Genomic DNA, 14,957 nt, shown 5'->3' on the forward strand with positions numbered 1-14,957 from the left:
GGATGCAAAGGACTGGATGGACAGTAAAATGTCAGAGAACTTTTTCAGTGGGCTGTGGTGGGCGGAGGATCTTCTGTTTGCATTTGCCTAGGAGAATGTGGAGAGAAAATCTGAAATGCAGCTCCTCTAGTCCACAGGTTAGAGATAAAAATACAACTTCCCCACCCCCAAAATGTAAATGTAAATTACGTAAATATTTAGATTTTAGGCATCTCAGTGATTGCAGATTGTCAGTCTCACTGCTTCACAGGAAACAAAGCTTTGCTTCTGGAGCTAATCATACCTAGGGTGGTGAATTCCAGATAAGGTGTAGGAAAACCTAGGGAGGTCTGGCCTGAGCATGGAAGATTCAGCTTGGAAAGATGGATAATGGCTAAATTCATGGTGGAGGTAGATTCAGAGAAGTTCCTTCTTCCATATTCTGTAACTAATGAAAAGGGCAAAATATTTTCTATGTGAGGAGTTTAAAACAATTCATTAACAATTGCTCATGTAACTGGAAATAATTTAATGGCTGATTTCTCCACAGTTCTGGTATTTTTTAAATACTTACATGTTTAGAACTGCAGGCAAACACATTGCAATCAAAAAAATCTGCTCTGTGTTGCAATGTATAGAGCAACCATGTATGTAAACATCATGTATGTGCCCGTATTTCCCAAATCCTAATATAAGTTCCAAACCTGTGGATTAGGTTTGTGCTATGCTTCCCAGTGTAGCTGAACTCAGTGCATAAGAATGACATCATTGTTTGTGGAGTAACTAACCTACATGAGAAGAGGAGAATCAGAAGCAGACTTTTAAGAGGAAAATATCAAACAAAAATGAATGGTTTGAGCACAACATATGATGCTTTTGGGTGCTATAAACATTTTATTGTTACTTGTTTGGGAAGAACTGCATAACTCACTGGGGCTCCATAACTTGTGAGTAATGCAGTCATCTCAAAATGTAGCAGATTTATCTGTCAGGGTGTTCAAATGAAAATCCAGGATCTCATTTCCTCCCTGGCCGTTATAAATTTGACCTATTTTGACAATGACCCATCGGCACGAATTCCTTTACATTTACATAAGGCATTTGGATTAAAATGTAACCTGATTTGGATTAAAATGTAACCTAAAACTTGAATTAAAGAATGTAACCTGACGGAACGTTTCACTGCTGGAGCGCTAAAATTTAGCTGTGACTTCTATTTTTAAAAAGCATCAGAAATTTAAGGAAACTTTCTCCAGCAGCAGTAACGAGAGGAGAACAGGGCACTTCAGTTAGACTTCTTTTGGCTAGCAATGAACAATTTCCTGTATAATTTATTCCGCGCAGACAATAGCTCGGCTCTCGGTGGCAGCACGACTGCCACTACATTTTGGCCTCACTCTGACACGGGGGCCACGTTTCACCCCCCGTTCACAGTCAGAGAGGCACCAAACGATGCTTCCCAGGGCTTCCCCGGGTACTCGGTGGCCGTGACCCCTTTCGGTCCCGGGCTGACGGTCCCGCCAGCCCCTCACCGCTCCGGTGGCAGGGGATGCCCGGCTCCGAGCACACCGGCCGGGCTCTGCGGGTCCGGATCGCAGCGGCATCTTCCCCTGCCGAGCGCTGCCCTGCAGAGATCCAGGCTCCGTGCCGGGCATTTCCTGGCGTCCCCAGCTTCGTTTTGAGAGACTTAAGATTACGAACAAACCCTGCAGCAGCCCCGCTGCTGGATGGAGTCCGCCTGGCTGAGCAGCACAAAGCATTTCGCTGGGAAAGTTTGCTATAAATAACACCCCTGCCGATTTTTGCCTCAGCTTCACCTAGTATTATTGTTATTATTATTATTATTTGCACATTCTGCGGCTGATGGTGTGCCCAGGCTTCTTCCAGCTCACAGCCACCATCACCCTCTGTGTGGCCGGAGCATTTTCCTCTTCCATCCAGTTGCGGCATCGCAACCGGAGGCTTGCGGCGGCCCATGAGGCGGCCTCAGCGGGAGCAGACACGCGGGAAGACCCGCTCCTATTCCCATGCAAACCTTCTCGTTACTAAGAACTAATAACCTTGCCTCAAAGCGGGAGCAGAAATCTAGCCCCCGAGCTCCGCTTTTCGGGATTCATTTTAAGGCGGCACATAAAGGAAGCGCTAAGAGCCGAGCGCTTCGGGGAGGCGCAGCCGCCTCGCAGCCCACCAAGGTCCGCAGCGGTGGGGATTTCGGCGGGGAGCGAGGCCGGGGAGCGGAGCCCGGGGAAGGGAGCCTGGGGAGCGGTGCCCAGAGCGGGGAAGCGGGGCCGGGGAGCGGAGCCCGGAGCGGAGCCAGGGAGCGAAGCCCAGGGAGCGCTGCGCGGAGCGGGGCCGGGGAGCTGAGCCGGGGAGCGGAGCCCAGAGCGGTGCCCGGAGCGATGCCGGGGAGCTGAGCCCGGGAGCGGAGCCCAGAGCTGTGCCCGGAGCGGGGCCGGGGAGCTGAGCCCGGAGCGGAGCCCAGAGCGGAACCCGGAGCGGAGCCCAGAGCGGTGCCCCGAGCGGAGCCCGGGCGGGGCTCGGGCGGCGCCGCCGCCGGTGGGAGCGCGGCGGCGGGCGCGGGGCGGCGCGGGCGGCGCTGTGCATGCCGGGCGGGGCGGCGCGGCCAGGAAGCGCTCGCTGCCGGCCGAGCCCAGCCCAGCCCAGCCCGGCCGAGCCCGGGCGCAGCCGGCGGCGGGGGCGGGCGCAGCGGCGCCGGTGCCGCGGGGGCTGGGGCACGGCGGAGGCAGCGCCGGAATGGGGGCGGCTTCCTGAAGCGCGGGGAAGGGAGGGAGGGCGGGAGGAGGCTGGTTCTTGCCTTTCGGTCCCTCTCCGCCCCCCTCCTGCCCCTCTTTCTCTCTCGCAAGTTTGCCGCCGTGCCGCGGCGCCTCCGGAGCGGCTGGCTGCGGGCTGCCCCTGCCCCGCTGCCGGCGCTGCCCGCGGCCGGGCGGGCGGGGACGGCGGCGAGCCGAGGCGACCCAGGGAGCGGCCCGCAGCCCCCGGGGAAGGCTCTGCTCCGGGGAGCGGCGGGGGGAGGCGGCCGGCACAGACGCCGAAGCTCCGCCGCCCACCCCCCGGCAGCGCCGCAGTCCGCCCAGCGCCGGCAGCCCCGGGAGATGGTGACACATGAAGCGTGCGGGAAGGACCATGGTTGAGAGGACCAGCAAGTTCTTGCTGATCGTGGCCGTCTCCGTGTGCTTCATGCTCATCCTGTACCAGTACGTGGGGCCGGGGCTGAGCCTGGGTTCCCCCAGCGGCCGCTCCTACTCGGAGGAGCTGGACCTCTTTCCCACGCCGGACCCGCACTACGTGAAGAAGTATTACTTCCCCGTGCGGGAGCTGGAGCGGGAGCTCGCGTTCGACATGAAGGGCGAGGACGTGATCGTCTTTCTGCACATCCAGAAGACCGGCGGCACCACCTTCGGCCGCCACCTGGTGCAGAACGTGCGGCTGGAGGTGCCCTGCGACTGCCGGCCCGGGCAGAAGAAGTGCACCTGCTACCGGCCCAACCGCAGGGAGACCTGGCTCTTCTCTCGCTTCTCCACGGGCTGGAGCTGCGGGCTGCACGCCGACTGGACCGAGCTCACCAACTGCGTGCCCGGCGTGCTGGACCGCCGGGAGAGCGCCGCGGCCAAGACGCCCAGGTAGGTGCCGGTGGCGGTGGCGGCGGCGGCCCCGGGCCGTGCCCGCCGAGCCCGGCCCCGCCGAGCCCCCTGCCATGCGCTGCGGCATGTGCGGCTGCTGTGCCTCAACCTGCCCCGAGCCTTCCCTCGGCTGCTTCACCTGTCCTCCCCTCCCGTCCTCCAGGCTGTGCCCTGCACCTTCCTCCTGCAAATTTCCTGCTCCTTCCCTCCCACGCACCTCGCGCGCTGCGCCCTTAAGCCCATGGTCTTCTGCTCTAGCAGCCTCTGTGGACCCTTTACCGAGAGCATCTTTGTGCTGTTTACTCTCTCTTCTCAACATTTAGCCTTTACCTCAGACATCACTTGCCACCTTTAAGAACCCTTTGTGCCCTGCCCCTAGTCTCAAGCTTGTCTTTGTAACCAGCTTTGCCCCGACCTGTGCACTCCTTTTCCTCCGGCTGAAATTGTTCTCCGGTCCAACCGAGGAGAGGCACACGAGCCCTCCAGTGCTCCCGCTTCCCTCCTTGGTTTACTCCCCCCAGTCTGCGCACAGTTTTCTGCTCATTGCAGAAAACACTCCTTAAATATTCCTTTTATGTTCCTTGCTGTTGGTCGCGATGGGAGACCTGAGGTGAACTCTTTTGGGGAAAGCGGCTGCCTTGAGTGTTCCTTGAGTGTCCTTCCTATGTGCACCAGGAGAGAGGGAGAGCCGTCCTGAAGCACCCCTCGGTGCATCCATGTGGAACACCCAATCCATTTCTGCCCTGTTAGCCCATCATTTCTCTGCCTTGGTCTCTTGATGAATTATAAGCTTCAGAGGAATTTTCTGTTCGAAGCGCTGTAGTATAGACAGTGGTGTATATATTAAGATCTCCGAAAGATTGTATTCTTTTAGCTCAATATACTGCTGTCTTTCATTTCACAGGGCAGTTTTTTTTAAAAATTACCACTATTTTTTAACACTGTGCTCATTCCTTTGACATATTAGTCGTTCTATTACAACACTTTGTAATCTGTTTGCCTTAAAGTTTCATTCTTTAAGGTGCCCAGGATCTTGTGCTAATATTTGCTTTTGCCATATGCTTTATTTGTATGTGTGTTGTTAATATCACACATAATCCCTTTAACGAAAAGTGGCCTTTAAGAAAGCGTGTTCGGGCATCCTGACTGTGTTTTCACTGCATTTTTTAAAAGAGATTCTTGATGATTTTTCTTTCCTTGGAGCTGTGTGCGGTTGCTGGGGTTCTTTATTGTCTCTGTCATGACTGCTGCTGTTCTCAGCCCGTTCCAGTGTTAGTCATCCAAGTCTGCTCAGACTGCTGTCGTGCTGCCTGACCCAGCACCAGCAAACTGAATGTATAACTGAAGGGCTGAGGCTTTCCTCAACCTCTTATTGATGTTTGAGAACACCTCCAAGTAAAAGATCCCCTGCCCATCTAGGCTGCTGCTGAGATTTTAGTGAAGTGTTGTAAGGAAAAATGCGCCAAGTTCAAACCTGATTTAAAAAAAGAAACAAAAATTACCCGTTTTGTGAACCTTGGCACTTGGCTAGCAAACCATTAACCTTATATAAAGACCTGTGTGGGTTTATGAATTGTCTCAGAGCCTTGTGTGCTTCCGTTGGCGGTTTTGTATTTAAATCTGTTACGTGTTCAGTACTCAACTTTCTTCTATTCAGCAGCTGGGCTTTTTGTACAGGTACCTGAGAAAGGGGCATGCCAGGTTGTGAGGCAGCAATTAAATCCCTTATAGCAACTCATAGGAAGCTGAGAATCAGAAGTCTATTGCTTCATCTCACATGCTTGTAAATAATATTTTCCTTGCCATTTGTTTTGGAATATCAGGAACTGTATGCTTCTGCATGCATCTTAGTTGTCTTGATTCTTGGATGTGCAGGAAAAATCATTAATCCTGTCCCATTCCCTCATGTCTCTGCACATCAAGAAATAGTTGTGCCCAATGTTGTCTCTTGACTTCCTTTAAATCTAAGTTAGAACTTCTTTTCCAGGAGTCCAGGGACTGGTGTGGAAGCTTTAGATAATCTATGGTTTATCACCTTGGTCTTAAACAAAACCCAGAATTTACTGATCATTGTATCCTGGGGATGGTTTTAGTGCAACCAGCTGATGGCTATTTTAATAATACTGTCCTAGGATCTGGCTCTGTTGTACTGCAGTCCAGTTCAGATGGCATCTAATCCAAAACGTGTTTTATTTCGTGCCTAAGGAAACTGCAAATAAGAGACAAGCAATGCTTGTTTAAAATAAAAATTTGATGGGTTTTCTGTGTTGAAATACAGATAGTCTTGTATTATGTCCACTACAGTAAGAGCAATATCGCTTTATTTGTCCATTGTGAGCATTGGATCTCTCATATTGAAACGGGGCATCTTTTAGATAAGGTATATGCTAGAGAGGCTCCTGTTTTATAATGGAACTGAATTATGAACTTATCTCTCTCAGAGGAAGCAGAAAAAGGAGCAGCAAACAATCATTCTCTCAGGGTTCTCTCAGATTCTAATATTATCCAATCTGGATTTTGAAGTGTGGTTTTCAAATTCAGCATTTAAAGCTAATGTATTGGCTTCTGCATTTGCTGCTAAATACAAAGTTTAAACTTTTGCTCTCCCTGATATATTATTGTCCCCCAAAACAAAACAGCTGACTTGTGATTACAAATAAATCTGCCTTCTGGTGAATGCTGTAAAGCATGAAGGTCGCTCAGTATTGCATACATGCACAAATCATGAGGTTCAAGCTGTTCCCTTTGTAAGGAATGCAGTTTTGTTGCTGCCCAGTGCCCTATTGCACTACATTCCATAACCTGGGCATGGAACATAAATTTGCAATGCAATTCAACTTTCTTCATTGTTCAGTTGTTCTGTGTTAGACTTAATGATTAGACTGCCAAAGGCTGCATTTTTTCTCTCTTTCTTTCTTTCTTTCTTTTTTTCTGCATTGATGCAGTGTTAGGGATGGGTGTGTTAGCTCGTATGGGTCAGCACTCTAAAAAAGTACTGCTTCTCACCCCCTCCTGGTGACTTCCCAGTTTTTGCATTCAAAAGGCTTTTGGACTTCTTGAAGCAAATGTTATGTTTTATACACAGCCAGTAAAAGAAAGATTGATTTGTCTGGGGGTTGTAAAACTTGTGACTCCAAGTTGGCTGTGCTTATCAGTTCAGTCACTTAGCTGCAGTTCTCTTCGTGGCTTTAGTAGGGGGCAAATGCCAAGATTTGGGGAATGGGGCCTAATTGTTCCTTGTGCCGTTGGGCATGAATAACGGCTGCAAAAGGCTTTTTTTAAAAAGAAGCAATATTAGGATGCATGCCTTGAGTCACCACGCTGATATTTCGGCAAGCAGAAACCGTGAACTGCTCCCTCCAATTTGTTTCACTTAAAACTTCAGAGATCAAATCTCTTAAAAAAAAAAAAAAAAAGAAAAGAAAAATTGCCAAACTCAAATTCTTTAATTTGACTTCCAGAATGAGAAAAATCTGTGAACTGACCCACTAGTGACTTGTTTGTCCCCTCTGTCAAAGGAGTGAATGCAAGCCCTTGGAGGGTTGGGAGCCTCTGAAGGAAATGTGCCCCAGTGCCCTTTTGCTGCCGTGCTCCCACACAGGAGCACAGCCCTGGGTGTTCTGAACTTGTACTTGGAGGACACTTCGTGCATGAACTCGACTCTAACGTGCTGCAGAAGCAATAAAACAAATATATTACACCAAAGGAATTCTGTGTGTGTTTCCCCTCCTGCCTGTTCCCAAAAAGAAAACCCTGAATAAACCCCAGCCAGCCCAGGCTTTGTTGCTGTCCTGCTGGTTTCTGCTGCCTCGTGAAAACAAGAGCATCGAAGCTGGCGTTTTCCTGGAGCTGCATTATTCACGTGGAAAGGATTCGAGGCACACAGCTCCTTTAAAACTGCATTTCTGGAAGCTCCCTGTTGCTGGGGAGAGCCCCTGGAACCGGTAGAGTGTTGGTGGGGCATTGCTGGCTCTGTGCTCCCCCAGCTCACACACACCTTCTGTTGGGCTGTTGCAAGCACTGTGTAGATTTTTTAATTTTTTTTTTTAACTTTTTTTAATGAGCTGCCTCGAGACCTGAGCTTAGCCTTGGCTTTCTGTATGGGTTTCTGTGCTAGTCTGTCATAGAAGTTTGCGTTCTGAGTTCATCTGTGGACAAAAATGACAAAAGTTTGTGCATGCTTCTGATTTCAGTATTTTTTCTCAAGGTTTCGTACATGTAGAAAGAAAGAAAAAAATTGTAATCCGCGTGCTTTTATGTAAGAAATCCATGGCAGGTTTGTAAAACCTGCTGTTGTGCAGTTCAGTCAAGAATCTCTCTGATTAGCTATTTACAGCTTATGTTTTGGGTTGGGTTTTTTTTAAAAAAAAAAACAATTAACAGGGCTCAACACTTTGTTAGTTTGATTTTTCTGAAGTGTGAACTTTCACAGCTTCCAACTGCATATCTGTCCCATTGCCGGGATCTGTTCTTGATGAGGTTTTTATTATATGTGTGCTTGGGAGCTGCAGAGACACATTGTCAAGAAACCAACTGTTTGAGAACGAAAAGCTTTACCAAACCATTTTTATAATATTAGCACTTTTTTAGAAGCTTGGGCTTGTCATTCTTTTTGGATCTATGTGTGTTGGGGGTTGAACAATACCTGTCTGCAGGGAGCAAGGGACGTTCTTTCCCACTCACCAGGTCAACTCAGACTTGTTTATCGTAAAGACCAGTGGAAAAATATCAATATAAAGCTGGTTTCAGTAGCCTGGTTCATTTCTCAAGCCTCTAGCACGTGGAGTGTTTTAAATCCTACCAGTCTGATAGGAAACTTTTTGCACCTGGTTGTGCCCACCCACAAAGCCAGGCTGGTCTTTCACAGCCAAACTATTCTAAAGGGCCGGGTGGTTTTGTAGAGGAAATCTTTAAATTTGACACAGTTACTAAAAGTAGCTGAAAATTGGAACTCTTCAAATAGCTGCCTTAAGGTTTGAGGTACTGTATTTATCTAAGCTTGAGACTTTTGGCTAGTGTGCCAGATTTAATTACTCTTACTGGGTTTTGCTGCTGTTGTTGACAAAGCAAAAGGATGTGTGTGTATTTGTACTGACCTGATTTTTCAAAATGAGACATTTGGCTGTTTTTCATTAATCTTTAAGCAAAAGTTGCATCATAACATAGTAATTTTGTTTTTCTTGCTTAGAAGTTTGCAAACACTCTTTGCCTAGACCTCAGATTTTGCCTTTTGCTGGTTATCATTTCCTGCTCTGCAAATAAACATGTATAGTAGTCAAAGTAAACCCTTGGATGATCACCTCTTCCTTATTTTTGTTGTTTTTCTTTCTCTTTTTTTTAATTCCTTTTTTTCCTTCCTTTTTTTTTTTTTTTTTTTAATGATTTTTAAATAATTACTTTAGAAGCGCTGGCTTGAATTTTATTAATATCTGAACTGGATGATTTGCTAGATTCTCCCATTATAAGGAGAGTCATTAAGGAGTGGTCCTCTGTAGATGCAGAGCTCATGGTTCCACCATGCCAGGGCAGGCAAACATTTTTGAGGTTGATTACTTAGTTTATTAGAGTTTGTGACATTTTGTGTGACCCTTCTTGGCTGAAGCAATGCCCAGCCGAGTTTCCAGGGCTCTGCTGAAGGGTCCTGGTTTGTCAGTGTGAGCTGGAGAACGCTCAGCGAGAAATACAAACCAGCGTGATCTCCAGCAGTGCCACCGTGGCAGCTTCGTGCTGCACCTCGGAAGGAATCTGTGGTGGAAGGAATTCGGATCTCCTTGGTGCTGTGGGGGCTTTAGTTGAAAAATAGCGTGTGATCCGCAGAGGTGTGGATTTGATGTTGCCTGATGGAACAGCTGCAGAATTACCTGGTGTGACTGGGGGAGTGTGGTGAGGACTCTTCCCTGCAGGAGGCTGGGGCAGGTCTTTAGCTGGGCATTAGAAGGTGAACTGGACCAGGTCGTGTTACCCCTTGAAAAAGCAGGGCTAGAGAGGATTAAATTACAACTGGAGATGGCTGCAACGCTGCCCTCTCCCTGGGCCTCTGCCCCTTCTAGGAAGGAGGAGGAGATCAGCCTCCTCCTGTGGTCCCTTCCCTCATTGCCTTGCAGGGTTGGGCTCCACGGGCTTGTCCAGCAGTCAGGCAGAAGCTTTTGGCTGCCTGTTGGAGTTGGAGGAGTGGAACCTGGGACCCGTTCACCAGAAAGTGGCTGGGGACACGCAGGCCTGGAGTTATTTAAGAAATCTTCCTCAGGAGCTCATTTCATGGGTGACACTGATGTGCCTTACCTGAGTCATGTTTGTCCGCCGTGCCCACACTTCTGGCTGGCACCAGAGCCCTGGGTGACTCCTTGCCAGCCTGCTCCTACCCCAGATGTTACTCATCTGAAAAAAAAGTTACTCAGTGAAAAGCAGAGCCCCAGAAGAATCGAGATAAAGGTAATGAAGATAAAGCTAATGAAGATAAAGCTAATCAAGAGGGGTTGTGGCTGTGCTCTTCTAGTTACTTTGACCTGGAAGCAAAGAGAGAACACCCTGTAATGAGAGAGATGACTGTAATGGGGGAACACACCTGACTTTCCATTTGCTTAGAAATACCTGTCTTATCAAATGTATGACATCCGGTGAGATCTCCCCACTATACATCCGGCTGTCTTTTACAGATTATGGCTTTTGTAAACCTTGGGAAGTGGGAAAGCAGCATGGACACTTGCCTTCAGCCAGTCAGAGAACCAAAATCTCTGGTTTATGTCTATTTTAAGCTTCCAGTTATTTGGAAGCAATTTTACTAACTTTGTGGTAGTAGTGCTTTAAATAGGTAGTATTTTGTCAGTGAACACTTGGGATTGTGCTTGCTTTAGGAAGCCAAAGTGACATGGGCTAACTCCACAGAGCCTTGTTTATGCTTTTATTTCCACAAAGTACTAGAACAGAGGGGGATTTTCTGTTATTGACTGAAATTGTGCTTTGTCCAGCAAAGATGGAGCATGGTCTTTAATTCCTAATAATCACAATAGTACCAGCTGCCAAGTCAAGATTTTTTGACAAAATTTTGCTTGATGTGGACAGAAGGGAATGGTATTTACACATCAGAAGCAAAGACCTTCGTAAACTGAGATGTTACTGTGTTTGGAGAACAAAGTACAGGAAGAACACAAAGCAGCCCATTAGAAATTTGCTTGTTTCCCCAATGATGGTTGACCTTAAAAGCAAACAAACAAGCAAAAAAACCAGCCTCTGCTTTTTTTCTAAAGGAACTGAAGTAGAATGATGAGGAAAATATACCCCCCAGCATACACCTGAGGCGGCAAGTTTCTGTAATCACTGTTTGATGTAGTTTTGTTCCCCCTTCTGTTTCCCTAACAGAGTACTCTGCAGGAAATCCAGGCTTGGGAATCTCTCTGAAGGGTCCTTTGGAGGTGATTGTCACAAAGGCACAAAGAGCCTTGAACACCCCTGTACTGTAGCATGACAAGGCTGAGATCTGAAGAGGATGCTTCAGACAGTCCTGTGTGCTACAGCCAAAGGAGGAGCTATTTCCCTGCCTGTCTGGTGGAGCCTGAGATCTCCTGAGACTGGGAAAAGGGTTTTCAGGAGAGGTCCACGTCAGATGAAAAGCGTGATGGATGCTTAATAGGGTTTAGTTGTTTGTACATTTATTAGATGGTGCAAATCTGTGTCATTTCCCTGCTTAGCCTCTGAAGTACAACACACTATTCTGGATGTGTTTCATCCCTTCAAACTGCTGAATAAGGCAAAGGGTATGAGATATTCTGGAGCATCTCTTTTTCAGTGGTGTGTCCAGAAAGGGTTAAGAAGGTCGTGTTGTCCACCTTTAGCTGTAACCTGAACTAATTATATCATTATTTCCCCTGTGTATCTCAAAGTCTCTTCAAAACGTATAGTAAATAGCACCTGGTGTTATATTAATTTCAGACTTCAGGTCTGTGCCTTCATTTCAACCTAAAGACTCTTCAGGGTTCTGTCTTTGAGCTGGCTTTGAGCATAAATCTCAGACTTTCATGTCAGTGTACAGACTCCCCTGCCCAATCACTTTGTGTCTTTCAGGAGCAGCTGGTTTCTTCACTCCTTGGTACTGCTTGGCTCTGTTTTTCCCCTTCCTTCCAGCCTTTTAGTGGTAAATTCTATGTTGTAGCTCACCTATGTTTCTCTAGAGAAATTATTTCAGAATTTCCTGCCAATTTAAATGAGAAAACAGTTATTTGCAATTAACTTTTTATGGCCTGACTGTGTGTTTTATTTCATGACTAATCTCCATCCTATTAAGCAGAGATTCTTTGATTACACCTCACTGCAGATTGAAATACTGTGATCACTTTTATGGATCTGTTCTACATGGGAGGGAAACCTCAGAGTTTCCTGAGCAGCCTTTGCATTTTTCTTTTTAAAACAGACCAAATTTCCTTTTGCTTAATGTTAATCTTCAAGTACTAACAAGATGATTTGAGATTTTTTCTGCCAAACAGAATTGCTTAGAGTTTGAAAATGCATGGTGACTTTGCAGTGATTTCAGATACAGTGAAAGGAACCTTGTTTCTGGACAGGTGCTAAAGATTTAAAAGCGCTGTTTCTTCCATGTATTGGAGTTACTCTGCATTTTAGCCTTAGTTTTGTGTTAATTATACACACATATAAGATACCTGATTACAGTGAAATACTCAGCGACTTTTAAAAGATTTTGTGAAAAGCATTGCATCGGCCATTCGTTTTTGTTTTCTTTTTTTTTTTAACCTTAAACAGCTTAAATAGAAAAGTAGGGTTCGTATTTCTTCCTCTCAACTCTCTCGGAAAACTTAAATGTCCAAACAAATATTGTAACGGTAGAATCGACTTTTTTGTTTAAACTACCAGCTCTTGCTGCCATGACCCCCTTGCTCTCAGCAAAGATTTTACTTTGGGTACCTGTGACCCTATATCAGAGCATCGGGAAAAAAATCAATGGCTCTCAGCTCAGGCCAACAGCAGCAGCATGCTGACTCACCAATTTCCTGACGGGTTTCACTTTCCTGGTGGAGATAGACAAAAGTAGGAGCAGAACAGGAATCGCTGAGTATCACCATAATCAGTAAACCATCCCTTCTGTTAACATGGCTTAAATCACAAAAGACAGGATTACCTTCTTCTGTTCTCTGCCTCTTTCTCTTCTCTTGCCACCTGTGCCTTTTTTTTTAGGCCTTTGAAAGAGGGCAGGCAGATGTGATGTGGGTAGCTGTGCAGGGAAGAAGATTGAACAGATTTATCCTGGCTGCTGAAGCGAGTACAGCAGGGGTCATTTAGATTAAACCCCCCATTAAGGGGAATACTTCATCCACGGTGTGCTGCACAGAAAAGAGATGTACAAATGCACAGGAGCCTTTCAGGTAAGGAAATGCCTTGGCATCTCTCCTAGGGGGGCAAAACTGGGACTTCTTGTTCTGGGCACCTGAGTGAAGTTTCCCTCACGGGTTATACTCCTCTGGCCTGCTGTTATTATTTGCACCATATCCAAAATAAATCATCTGAAGTTTTTTTTTTATTATTATTTATTTGGCTGCATTCACAAACGTGTTTAAAAATGGCACCATCTTTCTGCGTGTACATAACCTGACTCCAGTGGAGCCTCAGACCTGGCCAAAGGCAGTGTACTGAGGTCCTGTATTTTTAACAACCATATTCTGTTACATGGATCATGTCTCTGGCTGCTGCTACCGGTGGCTTTGATTTTGAGGTGTAATATTACACTGAATGCTAATGACTCGATATTGCCCTTCATTATTAAAGCCATTATTTGGGCCCAGCATTTAATTCTGCTCTTTTTCTTGTACTTTGCAAATAGGCTTTTTCTGAGCAATGTGTTATTTCTTTGTAATATCTGAGCAATTTTATTTTCCATTCCCTGAACTAATACTTTCTTCCAGGTTGTCATCATCTTGTGCCTTGATTGCTTCAGCCTGTGTTTCTGAGCTTGATAAATTAAGCTTTCTTTCCCTTTAGAGATCTCTTACTGCCTAACCCTTCTCACTCTCACAAGTTACCAGATTTTTACTGGAGGGGCTCTTTTTGTTCTGATTTTTGAAGAGCCCTTTTTATAATAGGTCAGAAAGTTTTTGCCAGGCAAAATATAACTGTGCCGACATCAGAAACAACTGTTAATCTGAACAGTCAAATTTAATGCAGTCAATACACTTAAATATTTTTGGTGAGATACTACTGCCTTCTAACACTATTCAGAAAGGGTTGTTTTCATGGCTTTGACTAAATTGGATGGAGCTGACACCTGTTTATGGAGCCAGTCATCCATAGCAAACACACCTTATAGAAATTCAGAAGTAGCCAATTGCTATTTTCAGCAGTTCCACTTCACCGTTCCCAGTTCTCAACCCTGACTGTTCAGAATTCAGGCAGGCTCCAAGCAGACAGGGTGCCAGCAGTTTATGTGAGCTTCCTCTTCTGTTTTTAAGAAAAAATGACACTCCAAATATTGAAATGGTGAAACAAAAATCACTGAATGATACATGAGTTTGAATTTGGAAGATAACCCTGTTGTTGACTGTTTCTATTAACGCAGGGCTGGCTGGAGGTGATCTCCTGTGTATGACTTGGGATTGAAAAACAGCTGCCACAGTTGTATGAGAATGGGCTCAGGTTTGATTGTATGTCATGAGGACTAATGTGACTCCCACCAAAAAGGGAGTTTCAGGAATTTACTCAATGACAGCAGGAGCCTGTAGTTAACTTTTGGGTGTAAAAGGAACGTCTGAGGTTTTGGACACAAGAAATAAAAAAGAGATAAGAAGGGAATAAGAAGGAATCATACATAACTTGTGTTGACTAGGATTTTCGGGTATTAGATGGTTTGTTAGTTACCAATAAAGCTTTTTTTTTTTTTTTTAAGTAACCATAAAGTCTTTGATCTTAATGAAGACATAGTTTCAATTTCTTGCCTTTCTTTCCACCTAATTGCTTTGCCTTGGGATTTGCTGCCAAAACTGTGTGCAGTTCTTTAAAGAAATAATATTGGACTACAGCATGCAAGAAAAATACTTGACAAGTTTCGTGTGAATCAATACAGTTTGTGAGACAACTAGCTTAGAGAATTTTAAAGACATTTGTCCTTCACTTAAAATAAAACATATTTAGATTTTTTAGCTGCTATCTGCAAAGAATGTATTTTTTAAATATGATTCAGGCAACTCCTTGGAAGAATAATTTGTCAAGTTCTGTGTAGCTGTCCAACTTTTTTTCTTGGTGTTAGCTGCCTCCAGATGACTGAAGAGATTTGCCTTCAGCTGCTCTGAAGGTTTCCCATGCTGTGACATGCTGCCTGTAGCAGCTTCTCTGAAC

At 46.0% G+C, this 14,957-nt stretch overlaps 1 protein-coding gene across 1 annotated transcript in view; it reads left to right on the forward strand.

Annotated features, from left to right (window-relative positions):
* The first annotated feature begins 3,000 nt into the window (after nucleotides 1–3,000).
* The window catches only part of HS6ST1 (heparan sulfate 6-O-sulfotransferase 1), a 187,364-nt gene continuing 175,407 nt past the window's right edge, over nucleotides 3,001–14,957 (forward strand). The window contains exon 1 of the mRNA XM_040074158.2: nucleotides 3,001–3,620. Within this exon, the coding sequence (XP_039930092.1) occupies nucleotides 3,103–3,620 (518 nt within the window). The 5' untranslated portion in view covers nucleotides 3,001–3,102. The remainder of the gene's footprint in view (nucleotides 3,621–14,957) is intronic.

Source organism: Hirundo rustica, chromosome 10 (assembly GCF_015227805.2).
Source record: "Hirundo rustica isolate bHirRus1 chromosome 10, bHirRus1.pri.v3, whole genome shotgun sequence".
Taxonomy (NCBI): domain Eukaryota; kingdom Metazoa; phylum Chordata; class Aves; order Passeriformes; family Hirundinidae; genus Hirundo; species Hirundo rustica.